Source organism: Ovis canadensis, chromosome 13 (assembly GCF_042477335.2).
Source record: "Ovis canadensis isolate MfBH-ARS-UI-01 breed Bighorn chromosome 13, ARS-UI_OviCan_v2, whole genome shotgun sequence".
NCBI classification, from domain to species: domain Eukaryota; kingdom Metazoa; phylum Chordata; class Mammalia; order Artiodactyla; family Bovidae; genus Ovis; species Ovis canadensis.
In genome coordinates, this window is record NC_091257.1 from 60,023,269 (window position 1) to 60,050,204 (window position 26,936).

A 26,936-nucleotide genomic window follows, 5' to 3' on the forward strand; every position below is an offset into this window, starting at 1 on the left:
ACAGAGGATGAGATGGCTGGATGGCATCACTGACTCGATGGACAGGAGTTTGAGTGAACTCCGGGAGTTGGTGATGGACAGGGAGGCCTGGCGTGCTGCGATTCATGGGGTCGCAAAGAGTCGGACACGACTGAGCGACTGAACTGAACTGAACTGAACAATGTTGTGATAGGTTTCAGGTGGACAGCAGAAGGACTCAGCCATAGATATACATGCATCCATTCTGGCTGGGGACATTCTTGTTGGGACCGTTCCTAAAATAGCGTGACATCATGGAATCCTGGCCCTGGAAAGCAGGCAATGCCAGCCTCAGACCACATCCACGAGGCCCCACGCCCCGGGGCTAAGGCACCCGACAGGTGAAGCCCTACTCGGTCCACTGCCCTAGAGCTGCTGATGGACGCCTGAGCTGGCAGAGTGCCGGCGCCCAAACGTCTGTCCCAGAGACCGGGGTTACCTCTGGCCTGAGAACCAGGCAAATCACCAGGCTTGGGGTAAGCCCGCCCCTCTCGCGCGCAGCCCTTCCTCTCCCCGCCCAGGCCCCACCCCCCCGGGCACAGGCCCCACCCCCTTCACGCCAGCCTATCGGAGAGACCGTAGTTCCGCGCTGGCCAATTGGGAGGCGGCTGGCTGGTCCCGCCCCGCGGCGTGCGTCGGGTTGCACGGGGTCACGCCGGCAGCAAGCTAGTCTGGCGGCATGTGGCGCGGCGGCTGGAGGGCACGGGACGCGCTCCGGAGGCTGAGCGGCGGGTGAGGGGGCGGGGCTGGGGGCAGGGAGCGACGGGACGGTGATGCGGGGAGGGGACGAGGCGGCGTGGCTCCCCCACCTGGGACCCCTCGTGCGGGGCTCTGTCTGCGAGAGCCCGGCCCCTAGACGGGGCGCCCTCGCAGGCCGCGGTGCGAGGACGGCAGAGCGGGCCCCGCGGTGGCCTTCATCCCGGAGGGAGGGAGAGAGCCCCTGTCCGGTTACCGAGGCTGGGGAGCTGCCTCCAGCGAAGGCGGGGTGAAGCCGGCCAGGACCCAGCGCGGACCGGGGGTCGGGCCTCCGAGGCGGAGGCCCCCTGAAGTGAGCTGACAAGAGCGACACTAGGGGGCGGCGGGCAGGGCTCTCGCTGGGCGTTTGCTCTTTTCCCCGAGGTTGTGGGTGGGGGGCTTAAGCGCCTCTGCGGCCTGGAGAATGGGGCCTCCGAGGTGAAGGGCTGATCATTCGGGCGTGTCCGACTCTTAGCGGCCCCTGAACCGCAGCCCGCCGGGTTCCTCTGTCCGCGGGATTCTCCAGGCGAGAACACTGGGGTGGGTTGCCATGCCCTCCTCCAGGGGATCTTCCCGACCCAGGGATCGAACCCGGGTCTTCGGCATTGGCAGGTGAATTCTTCCCTGTCTGAGCCTCCAACTTCGTGTTTAATGAGTGGATTTATGGGAAAAGAATGCATTTAGTTTCAAACTGAATCAGCTTCATTCCTTTTGACTTTGTAAAATGTAACTTTTTACTCTCTAAAGAAACATAAATTGTTTAGTTTCATGCTGATTCAGAGAATTATTTTATGGTGGAGTTTAGCTGCTGTTGACCCAGGGGAGGAAACGGGGGTGTCTGTCGTTGGGCTGTCTTTATTGGGTATTTGGGTTAAAATCTTCTATCCCATAATTCTAGAATTGGCTAAATCCAGAATGGAATTGTTGGTTGTTTATAAAATAGACCCATACTATTGCATAATGTTGAATGAGTCAGTGTTTTCAGCCCATACTTTCTATAAAGAATATTTTTGTGAGATTTAATGTTAATGTAGAAAATACTATAAATTGTGTCCCTGTTACCCAGGTTAAGCTTACCCTTTACCCATGATAACTCTCCCTCTCTCCTAAATGAAATTGCTCTTCTGGTTTACAGAAGTAACTTACTTTTCCCCTGTGTTTTTACCATCCCTGTGTAGTCGTACATTACGGTGTTACCTGGTTAGATGGCACCTTTTTTTCTTTGCTTCAGCATCATGTGCCCACATCGCTGATACATGTAGTTGTTGTCCATTCATTCTTAGGGCTAAGTTTGTCAATTGAATAGTTCCTTTATCTGTTCTCTGTTACTGGACATTTGGGCTGCTGAGTTTGGGGCCCTTGGGAATGGTGTGCATGTTGTTGTGTGTTTGTGCACCAGGGAGTGAGTGCCGCTCACGGGCACATACGTTGAGGGGAATGAACTGCTCATCTAATAAGGACAGGGCTGTTCTGAAGTCTCCCTTCAGAGTGCACACTCAGTGGCCATGTGAGCCCCTGACAACGCTAGATTGTTAATTCTCACTAATTGGGCAGGTGTGGGATGAAACTTTATTGTAGTCTGAGTTCATTGGGATACCATGATCTTGACATGAGAATTGTATCTTTCCCCAGAATCAAGGGAAATTGGTGACATGATTGTATTACAGTTATTTATGGACATGTAGAAATAAAAGGTTTTCAACATTAAATGTTTGGTATTACGAGGCTTAGGTGAGTTGAGATACAATTGAAAGGACTTTAATGGAAACTGATTTTCTGAAATGTGTTTAGCAGATGCAGGTTTTCATTTTTCTTAGAATTCTTTGTCACATGGCAGTGTTTTTTGTTACCTTGCTGAATTATGTTAGCCAGTCTTCCAGCAGATCATCTGACTCCTTTCCTTGAATGTAGCAATGCCCACCTCGGAGCCTGGAGGTGGGGGAGCACCAAGGCCTGTGAGCGAGCACTGCAATACCGCATTGGAGAGAGGATCCACGGCTTCACCGTCAGCCAGGTGGGCCTGGGGGCGCCTCCTGTGTCAGCTCAGAGCAGAGATGTGGGGGGTGGGCTTGTTCATCTGTGTCCCCAGCCCCGCTTCCTTCAGTTTCACAGCAGATGCTCAAAGGAGCAGAGTTTGCAAGTGAAAGGGTTTCCTGACTCAGATGAAAGCAGACCCCCTAATCCCTTCCCTGAGTGCCTGAGGCCTTGCTTCTTTTGTTTCTGCATTGCTGATAACCTGTGTTGAAGACTGAAGGCCCCGCATCTACTCAGGTGAAGTTCCTACCATCCAGCAAGTTTGCTCCAAAGTTGGGCAAAATCTTTCTGGTTTTGAGCCATTTAGGTTTCAGGATTATAGAAGAGAGATTGTGTGGGCTTATAGGTACTTAGCTTATGTTAAAATATCTTGTTTTGTTTGGCTTAAACTTTTTTTTTATTTTAATGCTATAATTGACAATGATGTACATGACATAGTCGACTGGATGTTGGTTTCACACTGTTCTTTACACTAATAAAAACAGAGGCAGGCAGCTCACAGTCAGAAGGACTCAGGTGTGCAACAGGAAGACGCAAGAGGGTCTGCTGGGCACAAGCAGGGTGGGGATGGATTTGTGGAGAAGTAAAGGAGAGCCACCATCTGTCTCTAGGAACAGGGGCAGGGGGTATTCAGGGCAGGGTCTCCGAACCACTTAAAGGGGTTCATGGTTGTGGGGCCCCTAAAGAAGTCTCAAGAGACTTGGGATTTCTGTATAGTTCTGGCTAATAATACCTTTTTCAGAGTCTTGATTCTTTTCCTGTACATTTCAAGTTTTGTGGGAACTTAGTTTATAATAAACCATGGTCCTTTTTGAGAAACAATTACTGTGAGAGCTGTTTATGAGGTAAACTGGTTTTATTTTATTTTATTTTTACTTTTAATTAACTTATTTTGGCTGCACTGGATTTTTGTTGCTGTGTGGCTTTCTCAGGTTGTGCTAGTGATAAAGAACCTGTCTGCCAACGCAGGTTAGACTAAAGAGGCGCCAGTTCAATCCCTGGGTCAGTAAGATCCCCTGGAGGAGGGCATGGCAACCACTCCAGTATTCTTGCCTGGAGAATCCCATGGACAGGGAGCCTGGCAGGCTGCAGTTCATGGAGTTGCAGAGAGTTGGACAAGACTGAAGCGACTTAGCACACATGCACGGGCTTTCTCTAGTTGTGACGAGCATGGGCTACTCTAGTTGAAATGCGCAGGCGGCTTATTTCAGTGGCTTCTCTTGTTGCAGAGGACGGGCTCAGGGCACGAAGGCTTCAGTAGCTGCAGCACTCGGACTCAGTGGTTGTGGCTTCCAGGCTTTAGAGCGCAGGCTTCGGTAGTTGTGTCACATGCCCTTAGTTGCCCCGTGGAATCTTCCCGACCCAGGAATCAAACCCATGTCCCCTTTCTTGGCAGGCGGGTTCTAAACCACAGGACCACTAGGGAAGTCCAGAGACAGACTGGTTTTAAATATTAGGTTGGTGCAAACATAATTGCGGTTTTGGACCATGAAATTTAAATCATTATAAGTAGGCTCAAATACATCTTTATATATTAAAATAGGAATCATTACAATAAACACATTTTTGCCAACAAGACATAAGTTTGTTTATTCCTGTCACATAAAAATCCGTGCTTCAGGATTCAGTGAACTCTTGGGAAGCATTTTCTGCATCCTGTTGGTTGTGGAAGCATTTTCCTTGCGAAAGATTTGTCGAGATGCTTGAGGAAGTGGTTATCCGTTGGCGAGAGGTCAGGTGAGTGTGACAGATGAGGCAGAACTCTGTAGCCCCGTGCGTTCAACTTTTGAAGCACTGATTGTGCAGCTTGTGGTCTGGCCTAGTCATGGAGAAGAATTGGGCTTTCTGTTGACCACTGCCTGCTGCAGGCTTGCAGTTTTCAGTGCATCTCATTGATTTGCTGAGCTTGCTTCTCAGATGTGATGGTTTTGCTGGGATTCAGAAAGCTGTAGTGGGTCAGGCATGCAGCAGACCACCCAGCAATGACCATGACCTTTTTTTGGTGCAAGTTTGGCTTTGGGAAGTGCTTTGGAGTTTCTTCTCCGTCTGACCGCTGATCTGGTTGTCATATAAAATCCACTTTTCGTCACACGTCGCAGTCTGATTGAGAAATGATTCGTCGTTGTTGTGTGGACTAAGAGAAGATGACACTTCAAAACCAGGATTTTTCTTTTATTTGCAGTCAGCTCATGAGGCACCCACTTAGCAAGGCTTTGCACCTTTCCGATTTGCTTCAAATGCTTAATGATTATAGAATGGTCAGTGTTGAGTTCTTTGGCAACTTCTTGTGTAGTTGTAAAAGGATCAGCTTTGATGATTGCTCTCAGTTGGTCATTGCCAACTTTCAGTGACCGGCCACTATGCTCCTCGTCTTCAAGGCTCTCATCTCCTTTGCAAAACTTCAGCCTCCACTGCACTGTGTGCATTCACTAGCGGTTCCTGGGCCAAATGCGTTGTTGATGTTGTGAGTTGTCTCGGCTGCTTTACGCCCGTTTTGAACTCAAAAGAAAATTGCTCAGATTTGCTTTTTGTCTAACATCATTTCCATAGTATAAATATAAAATACACAGTAAGTAATAAGTCATTAGCAAAAAACATAAAGCAAGAAATACCCATTACAGTGATGTATGACATAACCACATTTAAGAATGTGTTCTAATAACAAGTGGCGAAGTTCGGCATTGCAAAACCGCGATTATTTTTGCATCAACCTAATACACTGATCACATCTGACAGAAGTACAGTTGTGAACTCTGAGGTGTAAACAGTTTCATTGCTGTAACTTATGTGGGCATCAGTAGGCCACTTAAAGCACATAGTTTTTGTAGTAGGGTCCCCAGAGCAGGCTCAGGACAGCAGAACTTTGACCTCTGCCCGGCCAGGAAGTTGCATCAGTAAAGACAGGTCCCTGTCACACCAGGTGGTGGTCATGGTGGCAAGGTGCTGAGGTTAAGGGTGGGGCCTTGATGCTGTTACTTCAGTACCAAGGACAGTGGAAGTTATTCAGCACTCACAGACAAGACCTCCCCCGGGGGTGAAGAAGAGTTTGCTGTTCTTAAATAATAGAATAGTTCTTTTCATTTATTTGACTGTCCTGAGTCTGCTTTGCGTGGGCTTTCTCTGTTTGTGTTGAGCGGGGCTCCTCTTCATTGGTATGCGTTCCAGGTAAGTCCCCTCTCTTCCAGGGCAGCCCAGTGAGACACAAGGGGTCTGACACAAGGGGTCTCTGTGATCTTGGCATATTGTCCCGTCAGCCACAGGCTCAGTTTTCATCTGTAAGTGGGGTGGGATGCCTCCCTCCCAGGGTCACCTGTGGCACACTCGGGAGATGGTAGCAGACAGTGGGAGCTCAGGAGGGACAGTGGTGCTGTCCTTAGCTCCAGGTCTGGCCTTCCTGGTCCGTGGACTCTGGACTCGGAGGTTTCCGCCAGGTCCCACAGACGCAGCATCCCCATGGTGCACGCCTTTCCAGCCAATCTAACTCCCCCATTTCCTCGTTGGTTCAGGTGACGCCTGTCCCCGAGCTGTCGCTGACAGCCGTGAAGCTCAGCCATGACGGCACGGGAGCACAGTATTTGCACCTGGCCCGCGAGGACAGAAACAACTTGTTCAGGTGTGTGTGCGTCCTGGGCTCATGGTCTGGATGCCCTGCAGGGGCGCTTGCAGCGGTTCAGCAGGAATGGAGGGGAAGGGAGTCTCCGCCCCGCCCCAGCTCCCTTAGGTCAGGCGGGGTCGCGGCTGGCCCGCACCCTGAGGGGCTCTGACGTGTGGCTATGTCCCCAGTGTGCAGTTCCGCACCACCCCCACCGACAGCAGCGGCACCCCCCACATCCTGGAGCATACGGTCCTGTGCGGCTCTCAGAGGTACCCCTGCCGAGACCCCTTCTTCAAGATGCTGAACCGGTCGCTGTCCACATTCATGAATGCCTTCACGGGTGAGACGCTGGCCCGGCCAGGGCTGCCTGGTCTCAGATGTGGGGGTGGCAGCCTGGAGGCTGGGGTCAAGTTCCCAGTCTCTGTCTGGAGGCCGTTTGATGCATAATCCCTTAGGAAAACTGGGTTAATTATAAAACCTGGAATTTTAGGGAAAATGCATCTGAATTTTTTCTGGAAAAGGTGACGGCTGTTTTCTTTGGGGAATAATGCTCTAAGAGGTTGGGTAGGGCTGGTGTCTGGGTTGTGGCTGCAGGAAGCAGGGGGTATGGGCTGGCGGCAGGCACCCTGTGGGCAATCCCAGCCCCCGCCCCCAACAGCTGCTGCTGCCTCTGTGCCCCAACACCGTGGACCTGCTATGAGGCTGAAACAGTGCTGGCATGAACCTGGGGGAACCGCTGTGTTTAAAACCCTGCTCTTCTTTGTGTCTAGCTAGTGATTACACCCTGTACCCATTTTCCACACAAAACCCCAAGGACTTCCAGAACCTCCTGTCCGTGTATTTGGACGCAGCCTTTTTTCCGTGCTTGCGGGAACTGGACTTCTGGTATGTAGCGATTGGTTCATTGAGCTTTAGTTCGGCGATAGAATCACTGTCACCATGTAATCATCTGTCGCTCTTCAGGCAGGAAGGATGGCGACTGGAACATGAGGACCCGAATGACCCCCAGACGCCTTTGGTCTTTAAAGGTGTCGTCTTCAATGAAATGAAGGGAGCATTTGTGAGTGTTTCCCTCTCTCATGCTGTGCTAAATTATCCTACTGTATAAAATGTTGGAGTACAAATAGTCTTTGCAGATGGCTGGCATCTTGTTATGTCACTTAACATCCTCGCTGTGAGAACTTGGCGTTAGCGCAGACAGTGCACTGAGCTGACACCGCTGGGCGATGAGCTGGACGGCAGTTCTCAGCGAGGGTGTGGGGACCACAGTGATGTCTGGTCTTTGGGGCTTGGCCAGATAAAAACTGTGTTCCTGACTATCCTGAGACCTTGGTTTTCCGCTCTTTCCTGCCCGGTGTAGGGTGGGGTTCACAGACACAGTGTCTCTCAAGTTATGGTAAAGATGACCGCATGCAGTGAATGTTGCAAGAAGGCAGGTCATAGGAGTTTTTGTTTCCTGACACTGTACTCTGGAGTTAGGTGTTCAGGAGCACCATGTCTAAAAAAAAATGTACACGTCTTAATTAGCATTTCATGGCTGAAAGCATCTGCATGGGTACTTGGGGATGTCAGCAGGGGGACTCCCAGGACGCGGCTACTTTGTTGAACATGTGAACAGTGTGTGTGCTGGTTTTCACTTACATGTGTATTTTTACTTGAAGACAGATAACGAGAGGATATTCTCACAGCACCTTCAGAACCGCCTGCTTCCTGACCACACGTACTCTGTGGTCTCCGGAGGGGACCCCCTGTGCATCCCCGACCTCACATGGGAGGAGCTCAGACAGTTCCACGCCGTGCACTACCACCCCAGCAATGCCAGGTGACACTGCCTGGGAAGCCTGGTGCTGGGCTGCTTTCCCCCATTGTCCTGCTTCTCTTGAGTTGGGCTTGGGAGGCCTCCTTCACGACCACCGGCAGTGGACGGGAGCTGCTGTGCGTGGACACGCCCTGAGACCCACAAGGCGTGGCCCGTGCCTGCTGCCTCTGCAGCTCAGCCTGAGGCATGGTATAACAGGAAGTTGTGATCCTCCTCTCAGGGTGGACGCAGTCCTGGAGAGGTGCCCCCAGACAGGTAGCTGTGTCATTCAACCTCTGATCAATTGCCTGTTTCAGGTATGATTAATAATAAAACACTGACAGTTTGCAAGGACTTCCCTGGTGGCTCAGTGGTAAAGAATCTGCCTGCAGTGCGGGAGACGTGGGTTTGTTCCCTGGGTCAGGAAGATCCCCTGAACAAGGAAATGGCAACCCACTCCAGTATACTTTCTTGGGAAATCCCATGGATAGAGGAGCCTGGCAGGCTACAGTCCATGAGGTTGCAAAGAGTCAGATAGGACTTAGTGACTAAACAACAGTAGTTTACAAATACTTTAAGCAGTCATGTAAAGTCATTTGAAAAACTATTTTAAGTGTAAAATTTAAAAAAATTAATTACGAAAACTCCTAATCATCCAGGAGAGTGTAGGGAGTAGATCAGTGAACCCCATGTGTTCAGCCTATAGCTCCGTCCTCTGGGTGTGTACACAGACACATGTAGACACACGTAGACACATGTAGTAACAGGCAACTAGACATGTATAGATATACACAGACATACACGGATACACATAGATGTTTACAAGGATGCTCTCTTATGTGAGATAACAGTGTTTTCACATTTAACAGAATAAATGATTGAATAAAACCACCTATGCCTTGACCGAGATTGATTTCCAGTTGTCCCTGAGATGTTTGATCAGTCGAGGCCCACAGGCAGCCTTTCCTTGCTGTGTCCCTTAAGCACCCTTTCTGGTGGGACATTGCCCCCTCATGGCCCATAATGATCTCATGGAAATATTTTCATATGTGTATATATTTAAGACCGTGTGATCACCAAATGAAATTCAAAAACTTTTTAGTGCTCAAATTGTCCCCACGGTGGCCTGAGGAAGTTCCTTGACACTCATCCTTGACATCTTCAGTGACTTCTGAGATCTGCCCTGGCCCCAAAGGCAGGCCTCCTCCTGCTCTAGACCCGTGGCCGTTCCTCCAGGGGTCCTGGGGCTGAGCCAGTTGGGCGTGTGGGGACCAGTGTGCACAGCCAGGTGCTCCTCACTGCTGGCTTTGCACTGTCTAAAGCTCTGAGGGGGAGGCTGACGGGATCTATAGGATACTAGCTCCCAGGCCCTTAATTATAGCTCAGACTGCGTTCTGCTAAAAAGATGAGGTCTGCACTATGCTCTTTATCCCAGTAAGTAATGTGTTGTCCTAAAAATATGGGCGATCTGAGATTTGTGACCCAGATTTGATGTTTGTGACATTTTAAATTTGGTTGTTAGTCTTAGATTATTGTGGTGCTGTAGCTTAGGTTTTAAATATTTTAATGTGTAGTTTATTTGGTTTTTCTAACACATTTATAGTAAGTTCAAAATGAAGAGCAGTTTTTGCCAGATTTTAATTAATCCTTTTTGTACAATCTGTGCTTTGTTTGAACCACATCTTGAGAAAAGAGCAGAAGCCTCTCTATTCGGTATTGTGGTTAAATTAAGTGAAACAAGTGTTCCTGTGTGAAGTTGACATCAGCATGGGGACTGGCGTGTTCTGGCCGTTAGATCCTGGACACCCTCTGGTTCTTACAGAGCCTGATGTAGACTAAGGTGCTCTCTCAAACTTCAGGTTCTTCACTTATGGTAACTTTCCGCTGGAGCAGCATCTGAAGCAAATTCACGAAGAGGCCCTGAGTAAATTTCAGAGAATTGAGCCACGGACGTCAGTGCCAGCCCAGAAGCCCTGGGATGAGCCGGTGAGAGCTGGGTCCGAGTCATGCGTCAGCAGGCCTGTGAGCGTGTGACATGCAGGTGGGGTGTGTGTTCCTAGGGTTTCCAGCGCTGTGGGCCTGCCCTGGGTGTGAGGGTTCTCCAGCCGGAAGAGCGGTGGTCCGTGCCAAAGCACAGTTGCCCTGACGCGAAGCACAGGGAATGTCCTGCACGTCAGGTGCCCTTGCCCATCTGCGCCCGCTGACGCACGCCTGTGCCCTTGCAGAGGGAGTTCCAGATCACGTGTGCCCCAGACTCACTGGCTGAGGGCCCCTCGGGGCAGACGACCATCAGTGTCAGCTTTCTCCTGCCAGAGTGAGTGTGTGAGGCTCACGCGGACCACCCTGTGGGGACGCACCCCTGGGAGCACATGGGTGGGGGGATTTGGGCCTTCAGTGGTATTATTAGATGTGGGGTGTCTTTAACAGCGGTGGAACGGTTTGGGTTTAATATTGGGGTCACAGTGCCTCTCCACGTGAAAAGAGCCCTGTGAAATCTGACCTTGAGAAGCTTTGTTCACTCAAGACTGACCCCAGCGGCCTGACATGAGGGGTATGGGCAGGGAGGGCTCCTGCTCTGCTGTCACTGTCTGCTCATGGTGTGGGACCCCCAAGGTCCCACAGTGTAAGAGTTTTACAAGTCAAGAAATGCTCTTTTGCCCATGTAACTATTAAAATAGAGGTTGAAGTGGAAGAATTTCTAGTAGAATTTCAGCTGCTTTGGAAAATAAAAGTGTTTATTGTGGTTTTAATAGTTTTGAAAACATTTCCATGAGCCAACCATTTCCCTCTCTTCCCCCCTTTTCATAAATGAAGCATCACCAACACGTTTGAAGCCTTCACGCTGAGCCTTCTGTCTTCACTCCTGATCAGTGGCCCCAACGCCCCCTTCTACAAAGCCCTCATTGAATCCGGACTTGGCACAGACTTCTCTCCTGATGTTGGGTGCGTGTCACTGTCAGATCAGATCATTACTCCGTGGTGAGGGGCACTTCTAACACCTGATAGTGTCTGGACACATTTTGGGCTGGTCATTGCAGGGCAGGGGTTACTGGCCGCTCGTAGGGTGTGGGGCTGGGGGGGATCAGTGGTATAGGTGGCTCCATACCTTGTGGTTAGGGAGGGGCCCTCTTCCTGCCCCAGCTGTGCTTCCAGCACAAGCTGTAGATGTCCCCTGCAGTGGACAATTGACAAAAAAACCCAACAAGGTAACTCTTCCAAGAGTGGCATGCTGCTGCCTGCTTGAAAAGTCAGGCCATTAGAAGTCCTTTGAAATCATAGCATTTGGTAAAGCTCTCTAGATTTGTTTTGCTCTGGAATTTTAATTGTGGTGGTTTTTGGAAAAACTAAAAGGGTTTGAGTGTGAGGCATCGTATCTGAGCAGCGGGTACCTGAGGAGCTTCCCTCTTGGCTGAGTCCTGTAGAGGCTCTGATCTCAGTGAAGAGTCTTCTCAACCAGCGATGGAGGGGCGTGCAAATTCTGACGTATCACCTGCTTTCATACCAGGTACAATGGCTGCACTCGGGAGGCCTACTTCAGCGTGGGCCTACAGGGCATCGCAGAGAAGGACGTCCAGACGGTCCGGGACATAGTGGACCGGACGCTAGATGACGTCATCGAGTACGTGTGGCGCCTGCAGGGCTGGGCTGGGTCCTCGTTCCCGAACACAGGCTCACATCACATGCAGTCCTTCATGGCAGCTGTTTGAATGTCACCTTTGTAGCCTTATTGTTGAGACATATGGATTTTTTAGTGTCTGAGTTCTTGATGTTTTTGTAGGAAAGGATTTGAAGAGGATCGCATTGAAGCATTACTTCATAAAATTGAAATACAGATGAAGCACCAGTCCGTCAGCTTTGGACTCACCCTGACGTCTGTGCGTAGTTTTAAACTCCTCAGTCTCTTTTTTTTGTGTGTTAGTTCGTGGTTTTTTTAATTTATTTTTGGCTGTGCTGGGTCTTCATTGCTGTGCGGACTTTTCTCTAGTTGTGTTGTGCAGGCTTCTCATTGTGGTAGCTTCGCTGTGTTGCAGAGCACAGGCTCTAGGCGTTTGCGCTTCAGTAGCTGCAGGCTCAGTAATTGTGAGACTCAGGCTTAGTTGCTTCATGGCATGTGGGATCCTCCCGGATCGGGGATCAAACCTGTGTCTCCTGCATTGGCAGGCAGATTCTTATCCACTGAGTCACCAGAGAAGCCCAGTTAGTGGTTCTTGAAAATACAGATTGTTATTCATAGCACCTTTCATTTGAACTGGAGAAGTTATGGTGTTTGGATCTGATATAAAATTACTGTTAATTTAGTTTTATAATACATCATTCCTGTTTTTATTTGCTTACTTCATTAGCTTTCCGATGTCTTATTTTTTAATAGATTTAGGGAGTACTTTAAATGGTTAGGGATTTAGCATGATTTCATAATTATATTTTCCAAAAAGTAATCTTTAAATCTGTGCTTTCTAATTTGTTAGGGGAAAAAAATCATGAGTTTAGTTATTCTTCTAGCCAAAAAAAATGATTTAATTTTCTTCATGCGCAGTCATCTGTGGTATTTTTAAGTCTAGAAGCTGAGTCCTGATGAAAAGGCAGGCTTGGATGTTTGCTGGGCAGACACAGGGTTTGCAGGTTACTGTGGCTTGTTGTGACTCTCCTACCTGCCCCCTCAATAGTACATTGCTTCCTGCTGGAACCATGACGGGGACCCCATAGAGCTCCTGAAGCTCGGAAGTCAGGTGGCTCAGTTCCGAAAGTGCCTGAAGGAAAATCCAAGGTTTTTGCAAGAAAAAGTGAAACAGTATTTTAAGGTAAGAAAGTTGAGAGTTTATGTCTGTAATTTTGAACTTGAATTTTATAATAATGAAGGGAACATTAGGAATATACTCTGCATTGTATAAGTCGAGTTTTGACAATATGAGATTTAATTTTTTAATTGTTGATTAAAAATGTAAATGGTCATATATTAGCTTTAAAAATTCTGTTTTCCAGATATTCATGCAGGTGGGTTTTTGTGTATGAGTGAGTGTGTGTGTGTGTGTGGGTGGGTGGGTGGGTGGGTGGAGGTGGGGCGGGTGTTTAATGGAGCATCTGCCTGTATTGCTTTGGTGAGGAGGGCGCTTCTTGGCTTGTGGGTTCTTGGCTCCCAGACCAGGGATTAAACCTGGACCCCAGGGGGTCGCCCTGTATTTTTGTTCAGTTTTGCTAATAGATTGTATTGAACATGAGACGAGTTGCCCAAGTGTGTGAATGTTCTGGTTGTTTTTACCAAGGTCTCTTTGGTACTCATTTGTCTCCACAGACTTGTGGGCTTTTGTGCTTTGTGTGTGTTCCCTGGTGGACCATCACTGATGGAGGGGAATGTCATCTCCCCTGTTGCCCTGGGTGGGTGGGGGTGGGGAGGACTGTCCTGTGGTGAGTGGGGTCGTGGTCCTGGGCACCCGTGCTGGGGTGGGGCACCTGCTCTGGCCGTTCGTTCTTCATCTCTAATCACAAGCCATTTTGCACATGGTGCTTGACGTGCTGTGGTCCTCCCGCTCTGTGGTGTCGCACTTGAGCTTTCTGTGGGCGTGTGTGTCTAGTGCAGTAAGTCAAGGGGCCCAGTGTCACTTGAGTCGTGTTAGATCAGCATCTATTTTGTCCTCACGGTTTATAAAATACTGATTTTAGTTTTGGTTTGAGAGGTTAGTGGTATTATGAAGACTCAGTAAAAAATTATTTTATTCCGTTATCTTCAACTTAGACTAAAGCCAAAGGTTTATTATGGTATTAAAAGGTGCCGGTGGTTTCTTTGTACAACCAAGGTGTAAAGGCACTGTTGAATATCGATGCGTTTGTGGTTAAGACATAGGAACTACGGTGACTATGCCTCAGGTGGTAGCAGCTTGGCGTGTGGACCACATGGTCCCTGCAGAGCAGGTGGCCTCAAGGATTGCTTGTGGCTCCCGGGCTCTGCATGCACAACCTCGTGGGGCAAGTTCTGTTGTCATCACCGTGAGAAATGGGAAAATGGAACTGTGGGGCTAAGCGCACCCTGCTGGAGGCCGGCTCAATGCTGGATTCCATAAGACCGTGTTTTTAATTGACTTTTCTCTTGCTCTGGTTGTTGCAGAATAATCGGCACAAGCTGACTTTATCCATGAAACCAGATGAAAAGTATTCCGAGAAGCAAGCACAGATGGAAACAGAAAAACTGCAGCAAAAGGTCACTTCTCTTTCCCCGGAAGACAAGCAGCAGATCTATGAGAAAGGTCAGGTCTGGCAGCTGCCCCACCCTCACCCAGCCCCACCGAGCTTCCAGCGTAAGGAGGCGGCTGGTTTCAGCCAATAGGTCTCTGCCGGCTGCCTGCAGAGTTCTGTATTAACCGCAACAAGACTGACCTTCCCCTCAGAAACTATACCCTGTGATTCAGCAGGAGAGGCAGGTGTTCTGGAAGAGAGGTGGCTTCACAGGGTTTATGCATTTACACACTTCACAGATGCCTTCTCCTTACCGAGGCTGTATAGGCCACTGGGTGCGTGCTGCGTGGCAGTCTGCGGCTGACTGCAGACGGGTCCTGGGGACAGAGTGCGCTGTGGGCTCAGGGGTGGCAGGTCTCCGTTCTTCACGGAGCCCCCACGGGTGCCTCTGGTGCAGGCACTGTGAACATAGAAACGGGTCTGTGGTTTCTTACGTGGTAAACCTGCACTGCCTGTAAAGCCCAGCAGTCCTACTCCTGAGTGTTCACCCAAGAGAAGTGAAAGTGTCTGTCCGCACGGGACTTGACAGGCCCGCATGTGTCCACACAGAGAGGGAACTGAGGTGTCCACATGGGGGGATTCTGCTCAGCCATAACGAGGGCCAGAACACTGGGACACGCGGGGTCTGTGAGTCTCACAGGCCGTGAGGCCACAGCGGATGGGGCTGCCTTCTGGGGCGGAGGCACCTGCCTTCGATGGTGGTGTGCTGCTCACGCTGTGCGTTTATCAGAGCCACTGGGTTCTATACAGCAGTTGCAGGTTGCAGCATATGACGTTTACATATGTACACAGTACACAGGAATACATATACATCCACCCACCTCCCGACCCCTGAAAAGTTGGCTGGGATTACACGAAGACTTTATCAGGCATGTCAGCAGGTGGGGTTGACTTGATCATGCTGAGTTTGAGGTGATTTGACTTTGTAAAGACAGAGTTAATGTCGATGTGTAACCTGTTTAATCTCTGAATTCTTTACATATGTAGAGAGTTACTTTAAGGTCTTCCATAAATTTGTTAATTAAAGTATAAATGAAGTATAATTGATTTACAGTGTTGTATTAGTTTCTGGTGTACAGCAGAGTGGTTCTGTTCCTTTTTCAGATTCTTTTCCGCTGTAGTTTATCACAGACTATTGAATATAGTTCTCTGTGCTATTACAGTAGGTCCTTGTTGGTTATGTACTTTAGTAGCGTGTATATGTTCATTCCAATCTCCTAATTTATCCCTCCCCACCTCCTTTTGCCCTTTGGTAACCATAAGTTTATAATTTTCTAAAATAATCTTATTTATTTTTGACTGTGCTGGGTCTTTGTTGCCGCAAGGGCTTTTATCCAGTTGCAGCGAGCAGGGGCTGCTCTCGCATTGTGCTCAGACTTCTCGTTGCGGTGGCGTCTTCTGTTGTAGAGCACGGGCTCTAGGGCACATGGACTTAGTTGTTGCGGCCCTCGGGCACTGGAGCACAGGCTCGATGTGGGATCTTCCCTCATCAGGGATCAAACCTGTGTCTTCTGCATTGGCAGGTGGATTCTTTACCACTGAGCCACCAGGAAAGCCTCCTGATTTTTGTTTCTTAATTGAGGAGTAGCTGACATAACATCATATTAGTTCCAGATATATAACATAATGATTTGATGTATTTATATGCTGTGAGATGCTTACCACAGTTTGTCCAGGTAATCTCTGTTGTCATTGTTCAGTCGCTCAGTGTCTCCAGCTCTTTGCGAGCCCATAAACTGCAGCACACCAGGCTTCCCTGTCCCTCACCATCTCCCGGAGTTTGGCCAAGTGCATGTTTGTTGAATTGGTGATGCCATCCAACCATCTCATCTTCTGCCGCCCTTTTCTGCCTTCAGTGTTTCCCAGCATCAGGCTCTTTTCCAGTGAGTTGGCTCTTTACATCAGGAGGCCAAACTATTGGAGCTTCAGCTTCAGCATCAGTCTTTCCAATGAATATTCAGGACTGATTTCCTTTAGGATTGACTGGTTGGATCTCCTTGCAGTCCAAGGGACTCTCAAGAGTCTTCTGCAACACCACAGTTCAAAAGCATCAATTCTTTGGCGCTCAGCCTTCTTTATGGTTCAACTCTCACATCCATATGTGACTACTAGAAAGACCATAGCTTTGACTATATGGACCTTTGTTGGCATAGTGATGTTTTTGCTTTTTAATACACTGTCTAGGTTTATCATAGCTTTCTTTCCAAGAAGCAGTCTTATTCTAATTCCTTGGCTGCAGTCACCATCCACAGTGATTTTGGAGCCCAAGAAGAGGAAATCTGTCACAGTTTCCACCTTTTCCCCTTCTATTTGCCATGAAGTGATGGGACCAGATGCCATGATCTTAGCTTTTTTTTGATACTGAGTTTTAAGGCAGCTTTTTCACTCTCCTCTTGTACCCTCAATCAAGAGGCTCTTTAGCTCATCTTCCCTTTCCGCCATTAGAGTGGTATCATCTGCATATCTGAGATTGTTGATATTTCTCCAAGCAATCTTGATTCCAGCTTGTGCCTCATCCAGTCTGGCTTTTTGCATGATGTATTCTATAAAGAAGTTAAATAAACAGGGTGACAATATACACCCTTGTCATGCTTATTTCCCAATTTTGAATCAGTAATTTGTTTCATATAAGGTTCTAACTGTTGCTTCTTGACCTGCATACAGGTTTCTTAGGAGACAGGTGAGGTGGTCTAGTATTCACATCTCTTTAAGAGTTTTCCAGTTTGTTACGATACACATAGTCAAAGGCTGTAGTTGGGTGGATGGTGGGAGAAATGGATAAAAGGAGTCACAGCTACCCCTCAGTGAAACAGAAGTAGATATTTTTCTGGAATTCCCTTGGTTTCTCTGTGATCCAGCAGATGTTGGCAATTTGATCTCTTGTTCCTCTGCCTTTTCTAAACCAGCTTGAACATCTGAAAGTTCTCAGTTCATGTAGTGCTAAAGCCTAGCTTGAAGGATTTTGAACATAACTTTACTAGCATGGGAAGTGAGTGCAGTTGTCCAGTGGTTGGAACATTCTTCAGTACTACCCTTCTTGGTAACTGGGTTGAAGATTGACCTTTTCCAGTCCTGTGGCCACTGCTGGGTATTCCAAATTTGCTGGCATATTGAGTGCAGCACTTTCATAAGCATCATCTTTTAGGATTTGAAATAGCTCAGCTGGAATTCCATCACCTCCACTAGCTTTGTTCGTAGTAATGCCTCCTAAGGCCCACTTGACTTCAGACTCCAGGAGGTCTGGCTCTGGGTGAGTGATCACACCATTATGGTTATCTGGGTCATGAAGATCTTTTTTTGTATAGTTCTGTGTTTTGTTGCCATCTCTTCTTGATCTCTTCTGCTTCTACTAGTTCTTTACCATTTCTGTCTTTTATTGTGGGCACAGTAATAGACACACACTATTATCATGCCTGGTGAGTGGTTTGGGGCACCTTTTCCTATACCTGTTGGCCATCTTTGTCTTTGGAAAAATGACTGTTCAGTCCTCAGCCTATTTTTTAATTGGATGGTTTTTGCTACTGGGTTCTTTGGATATTTTGGATATCTTGCCAGTAACATTAGATTTGCAAATACTTGCCTGCTGTGTAGGCAGCCTCTTCATGCTGACAGTGTCCTTTGCTGTCAGGTTTTTAGTTTAATGTGGTCCATCCATTTTCCAAGCTGTTTGTGGCACAGAAGGTAATTCCACAACCAAGCACAGAGATGTGTGTTCCCTGAGTTATCAGGTGCCTGGCCTGGCCGTGGAGGTGTCTTGCGTTAAGACAACTCGTATGTTCCAGCACACGCCTGCCTGTGGAGGGATGGCGGCCCTGGTTACAAGATCATGGCAGAGTGGTCTGGAGACATAGGACACAGCCTAGTGCATTTACCATTGTGTCAGGTCAGTAAGTCTTGAGTGTGGACTCAGTGCAAAGAGTCTGTGAATCGGGGTCCAGTCTGCAGATAAGCACCAATGAGAAGTAGGAATGGGTGTTAGTTTGTTGGGAAAGTCAGTCTTCCAGTTTGGGGCCTGTATCGTGTGTGCCGTGTGCAGGGGCGTGGCTGGGCCACCAGGGCCTGTGGTGGAGCATGCGGCCTCTGCCCCATGCTCACCAGGACAGAGGGCGCGAGGGGGCTTTCTCAGGATGCGAGGACATGTCTGAGGCGCAGCGATTGGGGTGCTCCACTTGACTGGGGAAAAGTGGCCAGGTGGGGCCCTTGAAGGTGTTGGGGCTTCAAGAAGTATGTGGAGCTGGCTCCCTGGGCCTGCGTGAGGCCAGGTGGGGAACCTGGTGCTAGAGACTCAGGGTAGGGGTGAGGTGACTCAGGCTGACAGGACTGCACCCTGTGACACCCCCTCCCCACGGGTTGCCTGGTCTGAGCAGGAACTCAAGGAGAGGGTGTCCGTCCATCCTCCGTCACCCCTCCCTCACATCAGTGTAAGATCAGGCCCTGGAAGTGTTCACCCATTTCTTTCTTTGTGAACGTTATGTGATCACACAGCATATTGCCAAGATGAGTGAAGATGAAATACAAGTAAACAAGTACAGAGTTAGTGCACTTCAACCCACAAGCTCAGTCTGTGATATAAAATGGGGGTGGGAACTGCTTGCACAAACTCCCCTCCCCCAGCAAACCTGTCCTCTGAAGTCACTGAGGATGAGCTGGGGAGACGACTGCTGCTGGCTGCTTACTGTGCTGCTTTCTCTGGTTCTGGCAACCTCCGACCCCAGCGTTGTGGGGCTCCCTGCGCCCAGGGGAGACTACAGAAACTAAAGGACAGGAGAGGGGCTGAGCAGGGGCTTCTAAGGGCTGGCTTGGATGCTCACTGCTGCTACGCCCCCACCCCGCCCCCCGCTATAGGTTTGGAACTGCAGGCTCAGCAGAGTCAACCTCCAGATGCCTCGTGTCTGCCAGCACTCAGGGTGTCGGACGTCGAGCCCCACATCCCGCTCACGGAGCTGGAGGTGGTACAGGCAGGTCAGTGGTGGGTACCAGTGTCCCTGGGAGGAGAGTCACCGGTGGATGTCTACAGAGGATGTTTGCACCCCCGTTTCTAGTCCTGGGTCCAGCAATGCTGAGCCCCTGCTTCTGGGTTCCCCTGTGTGTGTACACATGGCTCTCAAGGGCATGGGGTCCAGAGGCCCACAGCGCTGGGTGTTGCCTTGTGGGATGCAGAGGGGTCGTTGCTCGCTTCCCCTGGACACTGGACCCTCGCCCGTGGTGCTGACACTGCTCCCCGTGGCCGTGATGTGACAGCCCCTCCTGCCCGAGCAGGTCTGACCCCAGCGCTGGCCTTCGTGGTGTCCATGTCTAGCCAGGGTTCTGGCTGTGCGCGAGCACCCCTGACTCATGATGTGTCTGTTGTTACTCGTGTGTGAGTGTCGGCAAAGCCCCTTCTCTGGCCCAGGCTTCTGGGAAGCCAGGTCAGCGTCCCCTTCAGGTCTGGTTTATCAGTGAAGTTCATTGAGTCAGTGTTGTAATTCATCATGAGTAGTGCTCAGCTCCGCTGCAGGTCAGACACTGTGCTTGGGATGTGAAAATGAGAACACAGGGTAGTGCCCGAGGGGCCTGGCGGTGAGTGGCGTGTGGGGTGTGTTGTGGTGGGGCTGCCAGTGTCCCCCCATGCCCAGGATTTGAGTGCAGGCGGCGGTGCTGGACCACAGGTGGTCAGGCGCCCCACGAGGGTCCCTGCTCTGCTCTGGTTCCTCACAGAGCAGCTCAAGACTTCCGGGTTCTACCGTAACAAAAGTACAGCAGGGAAAGTTGTCTGATGATGTGTGGCGAATGAATCGCGTTTTTTGGCTAATATAATAATATAAAATTTAAAACTCCATCCTTGAAAAACTTTTGTGTTTTACAAATATTACATGATGGTTACATTGTTAAAACTTTGCTGGTAAGGATATGAAGAAGTACCCTTGTTCCTGCAGCTGGGGACACGCCAGTCCAGTACTGCGCACAGCCCACCAATGGTGTGGTCTACTTCAGAGCCTTCTCCAGCCTCAATGCCCTGCCTGAGGAGCTGCGGCCCTACGTGCCGCTCTTCTGCAGCGTCCTCACCAAGTAAGGGGCTGCATGGGGCAGACGCGCGCCTCTAGAGCCCGGCACGTCTTCCCTGGTCGCTCGGGGCTGTTCACTGTGTGTCCTGTTTCAATGCATCAGTGTCACTTGTCAGTGAATGGTTTTATTTTTCAAATCTCGTAGTGTTGTTACAGAAAGGTGGATGGTGTATTTGTTGAGAATTTTCCTCCTGGACATCATACTTTCTTACTATAATGTAGTACATTAAAATCCATGTATAAACTGTGAACGTAATACACAGCTATCTGAACTAGATTCTTTTTAAAATGATGAAGAGGATAATTCTTCTCATCAGAAGCTTTAAGCTTTAAATGTGACGTGTAGGCCTGGGGTCACCCGCAGAACCTGTCCGCTGCTCCCCGTCCTCGTTAATACAGCTCCTGCTGCCTGCCTTCCATGGCAGAGGGTTCCGGGATAGCCCGGTCGTCACCTTGTCTTCAGTTATTCATTTATTTGGGACAGTTAGTTAATATTGCACTCGGGGCAGCAGTGAGGGTATTCCTTCCCAAGGCGTCATCCGTGTTGAAGTGACTTCTTGAGAGTGCAGAGAAGCTTGTTTTGCAGGTCCCCCACCCCTGAGGCTGCCTGTACCTGGGGGCTACAAAGCTTGGGGTGGGGGAGCCCAGCTGCTGGGCGGGCATTGCTGTGGGCGGGGGCCCAGTCGGGGGACTCCCTGCCCAGAGGACCCTCTGCCCGGTGACTCTGTGCTCTCTCTGCACAGGCTGGGCTGCGGCAGCCTCGACTACCGAGAGCTGGCCCAGCAGGTGGAGCTGAAGACGGGTGGCCTGGCTGCCGCCCCCCAGGTGCTCCCCGACGACTCACACCTCAACACCTACGAGCAGGTGACCATTTCCTCGGGTGCAGGCTGGTGGGGGTTGGTTTTCCCCATGTCTTTTTTTCTTTTTCAGAAGGTCAGAATTCTTTCTTCCCTCCTGGTTTAGGGTGTGCTGTTCTCCTCCTTCTGCCTCGATAGAAACCTAGCAGACATGATGCATCTGTGGAGTGAGATACTGAATGAGTAAGTATTTGCCAAGACGTGACCCCAGACACAGGGACCCAGTCCTGTGAGCACCGTGCCCTGTTGTGATTGGTCGCAGGCCTGGTCCTTGGTCCCTGCTGGAGTCTCGACATTGCCCTCCCCTGAGAACTTGCCCTCGGCAGGTTTCCCACTGGGGACGGGGGCGTGGCTGTGTCCCCGGGGCTCATCACGGCTTTCTCCGCTGCAGCCCCCGCCTTGAGGAGGAGGAGCACTTCCGTGTGCTGGTGAGGATGGCCGCCCAGGAGCTGTCTAATGGTGTCCCCGACTCGGGCCACCTCTATGCGTCCATCAGGGCGGGCAGAACGCTGGCACCTGCGGGGGACCTGCAGGAGACCTTCGCAGGGATGGACCAGGTGAGGTGCTCAGGCTGGCCGCCTCTCCGGGGCTCTTAACAGATTGGCCAACATGAACTGGCCAGGTTTCGGGGCGGGGGGGCGGAAAGTGTTCTCTCTCACCTTATTTTCTCAAGCCACAGCTCCCTTCCCTCGAGCTGGGCAAGTGCGAATGCCACGCGTACACACACACACCTGTGTCCCTGTGTCAGGATGTCTGGTCCAGGCTCTCCCTATGGGCTCTCTGACTCAGGTGCTGCTGATGAAGAGAATTGCGGAGATGACTAACCTGCAGCCCATCCTGGGGAATCTTTTGCGCATCTGGAAACACCTGCTGAGCTGTGACAGCCTGAGGTAGGGCCGCGCTGGCCTCCAGGCTGCACTTAACCTCCTTGTTGCTGAGTGTGGTGTGGAGAGGCTTTTCAGAGGGAGTGCTCGGGGGCGGCCACAGCATGCAGAGAAGAGCCCAGGTCTTCTCAGTGTTTGTCAGACGCTTTTTTATGATAGTGTCTGATTCAGTGGAGGTTGGAGGAACCACAGAGAAACGTCTTCTGAGAGGGTGGAGAACTACCACCACCCTCTGACTACTTAACAGTGCTTCTTGAATGAAGGTTTATTTTCCTCTCAACAGTGTGTGTGCTGAGACCACGGCCCTGAAAGCACTGGGGGTGGGTTGTTCTCTGCACCTCCTCCTCCTCAGGGAAACAGAGCTCTGAGCCGGCCAAGAGCAGGGTCAGGCTTTTTCGTACCCAGAAAGCATGTGGTGAAGAAAAGCATGTGGCTTTTGGTTTACTCAGCTTTTGTTTGTACATCTACATGTACGTGTCTTTACACTTCGGTAATCTTTTCACAGTAATGGTTCTGTGCATACACTGTTTTAAACAGATGTTCTGTGAACGCGACTGCCCAACAGATGTCACAGGTGGAGGGCGCAGTGGAGACCTTCTTGAGGAGCCTCAGCCGGAGTGAGAAGGAGCAGAGGCCCGTGTGCCTGCACGTGGTGGAGGTGAGGCTCGGGGCCCGCCCTGGGGCCCAAGGACAAGGGGACTTCTGCTCCCCGAGCTTCACGATGGAAGGGTACTCAGGCCACAGAGCCTATACTGCCTGAACCCTAAGCATCCAGGCTGTTTCTGGAATGTACCTGACCCGCTCACGTGCGTTTCAGGGTTTACTCATTTCTCTGGGAAACGTTTCACTTCCAGAAACCTGCACCTAAGGCATCCAGTGGAAGCTGCCCAGTCGTAAGGAGGCTGGTGACGGTGAGTCCCTTCCTCTCGCGCCCTGCCCACTTCGCCGTCCCTTCCATGGCCAGCCTGTATCTGAGGCCATCAGGTGCTGTGTGGATGCCTCATGTTCAGTCCACCTCTGTTCAAACATCACTGCTGTATCGGGATCACTTCACCTCCCACCCGCACCCCCCACCCCGCTCCCGATGACCCTAGGAAAGACAAAGGCACTTATTCTGGGAAAGTGACCAGACAAGGCCACATGCTCAGGGCCCTGGGAGGGAGTGGGTGAGGTGAGCCAAGGTCTCTGGGCGGGCTGGGATGTGCCACCTCCACCCTGTGGAGGTTGTGTGGGGCGAGCTTGCCAGTGCTGTTATGTGTGGACGGGGTTGCTGCTGCTGCCCAGGGCATCACGATCAGGGCTCTGGGTCCTCGAGGGTCCTGGCCATGTGGCGCTGACACCGCCTGGCCTCTGCCCCAGGACCCCACCTTCGAGCCCTGCCAGATGAAGACGCACTTCTTGCTTCCGTTCCCCGTGAACTACGTTGCCGAGTGCACCAGGACCGCCCCGTATACATCCCCGGACCACGCCAGGTGCATGGGGCTGGGCCCTCAGGAGCAGCACTATGTAGGGCTCTGATGAGTGGCAAGATGTGGTTTTAGAAACAGACAGGGACCACCTTCCCTGGGTGTGAGGACTTAACTTCCCGTATATCACAGAAAGAGAAGTTCCTGAAAAAAGACGTGTGGACGGGTGGATTCCTGCCCTCCTCCACACCCCGTCCCTGCCAGAGAGCAGAGCCATGCGCGGCCCGCCACCTCTCCCAGGAGCTCAGGCTCACCCTCCACATGCCCCCCGCCCCGTCATAGAGGAGACCCAGGGCGGGGCGGCATGCTGTCATTGCTCATGGTGGACGTCATGGGGATGCGGAGGCCTGGTAGATTTTCCCTGTTGGAGCATGTTTTCTAAGGGAGGGATGCACTCACGGTGGAGGCCACTCACCTAAGACACCCAAATGCTGCGGCGGGGCAGGAGGGAGTGGGCCCGCCCCCATCCCTCCCATCACCCAGGCCTCACCTTGCTCGCGTCTTTCTTGCCCTCGTGGATCACTCTGTGTTATGTTCAGTCTTGCCCTGCCAGCTGTGCTGTTGTTAATGTGCATCTTTTTATCTTTTCAGCCTCAAGATCCTGGCACGGTTGATGACTGCTAAATTCTTACACACGGAAATTCGAGAAAAAGGTGGTGCTTACGGCGGAGGCGCCCGGCTCAGCTACGGCGGGATGTTCACACTTTACTCTTACAGGTGGGTCTGAGCGCACTGCACACTTCAGAAAGACGTTCCCCTGTTCTCACCCCCCAGCAGTGGGGACAGATAATCCTGGGAACCCTGGGCCTGAAACAGCTCTGGGGTTGGTGGCCAGGGTGCTTGGGAGACAACCTGGAAACTCTTGGGGCCGGGCTGGGTCCTCGGGGCCACAGACTCTCCTGCCCGCTCACGTCTCCGTCCTGCGGCCCCGCTGCCTGAGGGCAGGACTGACACCCCAAGGAAGAAGGGGCTTCCCTTCTCACGGGCTGGACGTGGTTGTGGTCGTGCGGGGGCCATGGGTCTCCAGAGGGACAGAAACCAGGCGTTTTTCACAGATGCCCTGGGGACCACGTGCCTGTGTGAGGACCTTGGAGGATTCCATGCTCAGGGAGGATGCAGGAGATTGGCCTCCGCAGGGGCCATTGTTGAGTCTGGGGCGTCTCACATGTGTCTTCTGTTCCCTCTGGCCAGTCCCTGTCCTGGTGGCAGAGGTGTAGTTCGCAGGGTGACAGGCTGGGTCTCCAGGGATAGTGTTGGTGGCTTTTGTGGCCACTCGTCAGTGTCCAGAGCACTGGGGTGTCTGTACCATGTGAAAACAGCCGCTGATGAAAACAGCCACTGATGACCCCAAAGTGTGGACAAACTGCGTCATACTTGGTTGTTCCTTGTTGATAAACGTCAGTGTCTGACTCCTCGGGTCTCCAGGGATCCACGTTCCACGGAAACACTGCAGTCCTTCATGAAGGCCATCGACTGGGCCAAGGCCGGGAGGTTCACCCAGCAGGACATTGACGAGGCAAAGCTCTCGGTCTTCTCTGCCGTGGATACTCCGGTGGCACCTTCAGATAAAGGTGCGTGGTGTAGCAGACACACCTGGAGCCCTGGTGCCTGAGCTCGTCCTCCCGAGACTCTGCTTCCTCCTTTGCCCAGCGTCTCAGCCGAGTCGGGAGGAGTGGGCCTGAGGGTCAGTGCTGAGACCTGTGGTGGAAGCGGGGCCTGAAGGCTGGGGGTGGCTGTGTGTCCTGAGAACCACCCCATCCCATCCCCTGTACTCACTCTCAGGCCTGGACCACTTTCTGTACGGCCTCTCAGATGAGATGAAGCAGGTACACCGTGAGCAGCTCTTTGCCGTCTGCCACGAAGACCTGGTCGACGTGAGCAACAGGTGAGTGGGAGCTGGGTGCTTAGTGTCCAGTCCCTGTGACCCCATGGTGCCTGAGTGACCACTGCCCCCCTGCCTCCAGGTACTTGGGCGCCAGGAGAAACACACACGGCATGGCTCTGCTCGGACCAGACAACGCGAGCATCGCTAAGGACCCGTCGTGGGTCGTAAGACAGCGGTGACCCTGCCTCCTGACTCCGAGGGCCTTGCTTTCCTCACCTTTTAAGTTATTTTTTTAGCAAGACTCTTGATCATGTGTATATATTATTTATATATCAAATATATATGATCGTATATACATGATATCATTTGATATCATTCTTAAAATTTTGCATAAGGTCTTGCCTGGCAAGTCAGATGAAAACTCTTCCGTCTTGAAGAAGGAAATAGTGATCACAAAGAAATTAACTGAAATCATTACTCACTACATGCCAGAGACGCACAGAGTATATAGTCTTGAGACTTTCTAAAGCTTTAAGTGCTGTTTTACTTTACTGTCCTAGTGCATGCCTTTTAAAACTAAAAGGTGACTCTGACCTACCTGCGCTTTAGGCATTATTTTAAATGACTATTTGCTGAAGTAGTTTTTAGGGACTTTATGGAGAAATGCATGAGGTGTCCTGACGCTGCTGACGCTGGCCTTCACTCACTGGCTGTGGGGCAACTGTGTCCAGTCAGGCTCTGCTCCTAGGGGCACTGACTCTCCCCCAGCCCCCTCCTCCTCCAGGCACACAGGGTGGGAGTGGGGGCCCCTTCTCTGCAGACTCTGGGGTGCATGCCTCCATTCCCCCTTGGCAGCATCACCTTCCCTGATCCAGGGCCATCTGTGCGCTGGGCACCACCCACGCATTGCAGGTCAGAGCACTGCCTGTTTCCTCCGGTGACTTTGCCCTTGCCTGTGGCCAGCTCCAGTTCCCTAGAAAACACCTGTCTGTTTCTGCCAACAGAACCCTGACAGCCACCCGCACACCCCGAGGTCTTCAACTCCCATGTAAAATAAAGACACTGGGCACAGTGGTTGGAATTGTAGCAAACGTTTAATTCTGCGGGACCCGCAGGTTGTGAAGCAGGAGACAGGACAGCACAGGCGGCCCGTGCGCCAGGGCCTGGGGTCAGGCATCACGTGGACGATGCTCGCGTAAAGTGCTCATAAATAACTGGACCACGACAGCCGGTGGGCGGCACTAGATGGCGGCCGGCTCCTCAGCGCCACGGGGCTGCACAGGCTCCAGCTGGCTGGCATCCGACACCTCGAAGCTGACCTTGTACTTGGCCAGGATCTTCATGAGGGGCCGCAGCTTCAACCACCACTGCTCCTTGGGGATCCGGTGCCTGCGGGGGTGGGGGGGGGGACCAGGCTGAGCAAGGGTAGGGCCCACCCGGGGGGCCTCCCCC

At 51.2% G+C, this 26,936-nt stretch overlaps 2 protein-coding genes across 4 annotated transcripts in view; one reads left to right on the forward strand and one right to left on the reverse strand.

Moving 5' to 3' along the window:
• The first annotated feature begins 645 nt into the window (after positions 1-645).
• PITRM1 (pitrilysin metallopeptidase 1) lies at positions 646-26,565 on the forward strand. 2 transcript variants are annotated; one of them, XM_069546557.1, is made up of 27 exons: positions 646-750; positions 2,665-2,767; positions 6,294-6,400; positions 6,571-6,722; positions 7,153-7,267; positions 7,346-7,442; positions 8,044-8,204; positions 10,040-10,166; positions 10,406-10,494; positions 10,995-11,123; positions 11,686-11,799; positions 11,959-12,055; positions 12,845-12,979; positions 14,281-14,419; positions 19,254-19,370; positions 20,324-20,456; positions 21,196-21,316; positions 21,416-21,492; positions 21,701-21,866; positions 22,099-22,199; positions 22,731-22,851; positions 23,048-23,104; positions 23,553-23,665; positions 24,251-24,376; positions 25,085-25,230; positions 25,442-25,544; positions 25,624-26,565. In XM_069546557.1, exons 1-27 carry the CDS (start codon positions 698-700, stop codon positions 25,721-25,723), a joined length of 3,099 nt encoding a protein of 1,032 aa, XP_069402658.1. In that variant the 5' UTR covers positions 646-697; the 3' UTR covers positions 25,724-26,565. The 2 variants fall into 2 exon arrangements, with proteins under 2 accessions (XP_069402658.1, XP_069402659.1); XM_069546558.1 differs by lacking the exon at positions 2,665-2,767 and having other exon boundaries at positions 692-750.
• Positions 26,560-26,936, reverse strand: part of PFKP (phosphofructokinase, platelet) — a 52,435-nt gene continuing 52,058 nt past the window's right edge. For both annotated transcript variants that reach the window (XM_069546560.1, XM_069546561.1), the window contains one exon: positions 26,560-26,873. In XM_069546560.1, the coding sequence (XP_069402661.1) occupies positions 26,726-26,873 (148 nt within the window). In that variant the 3' untranslated portion in view covers positions 26,560-26,725. The remainder of the gene's footprint in view (positions 26,874-26,936) is intronic.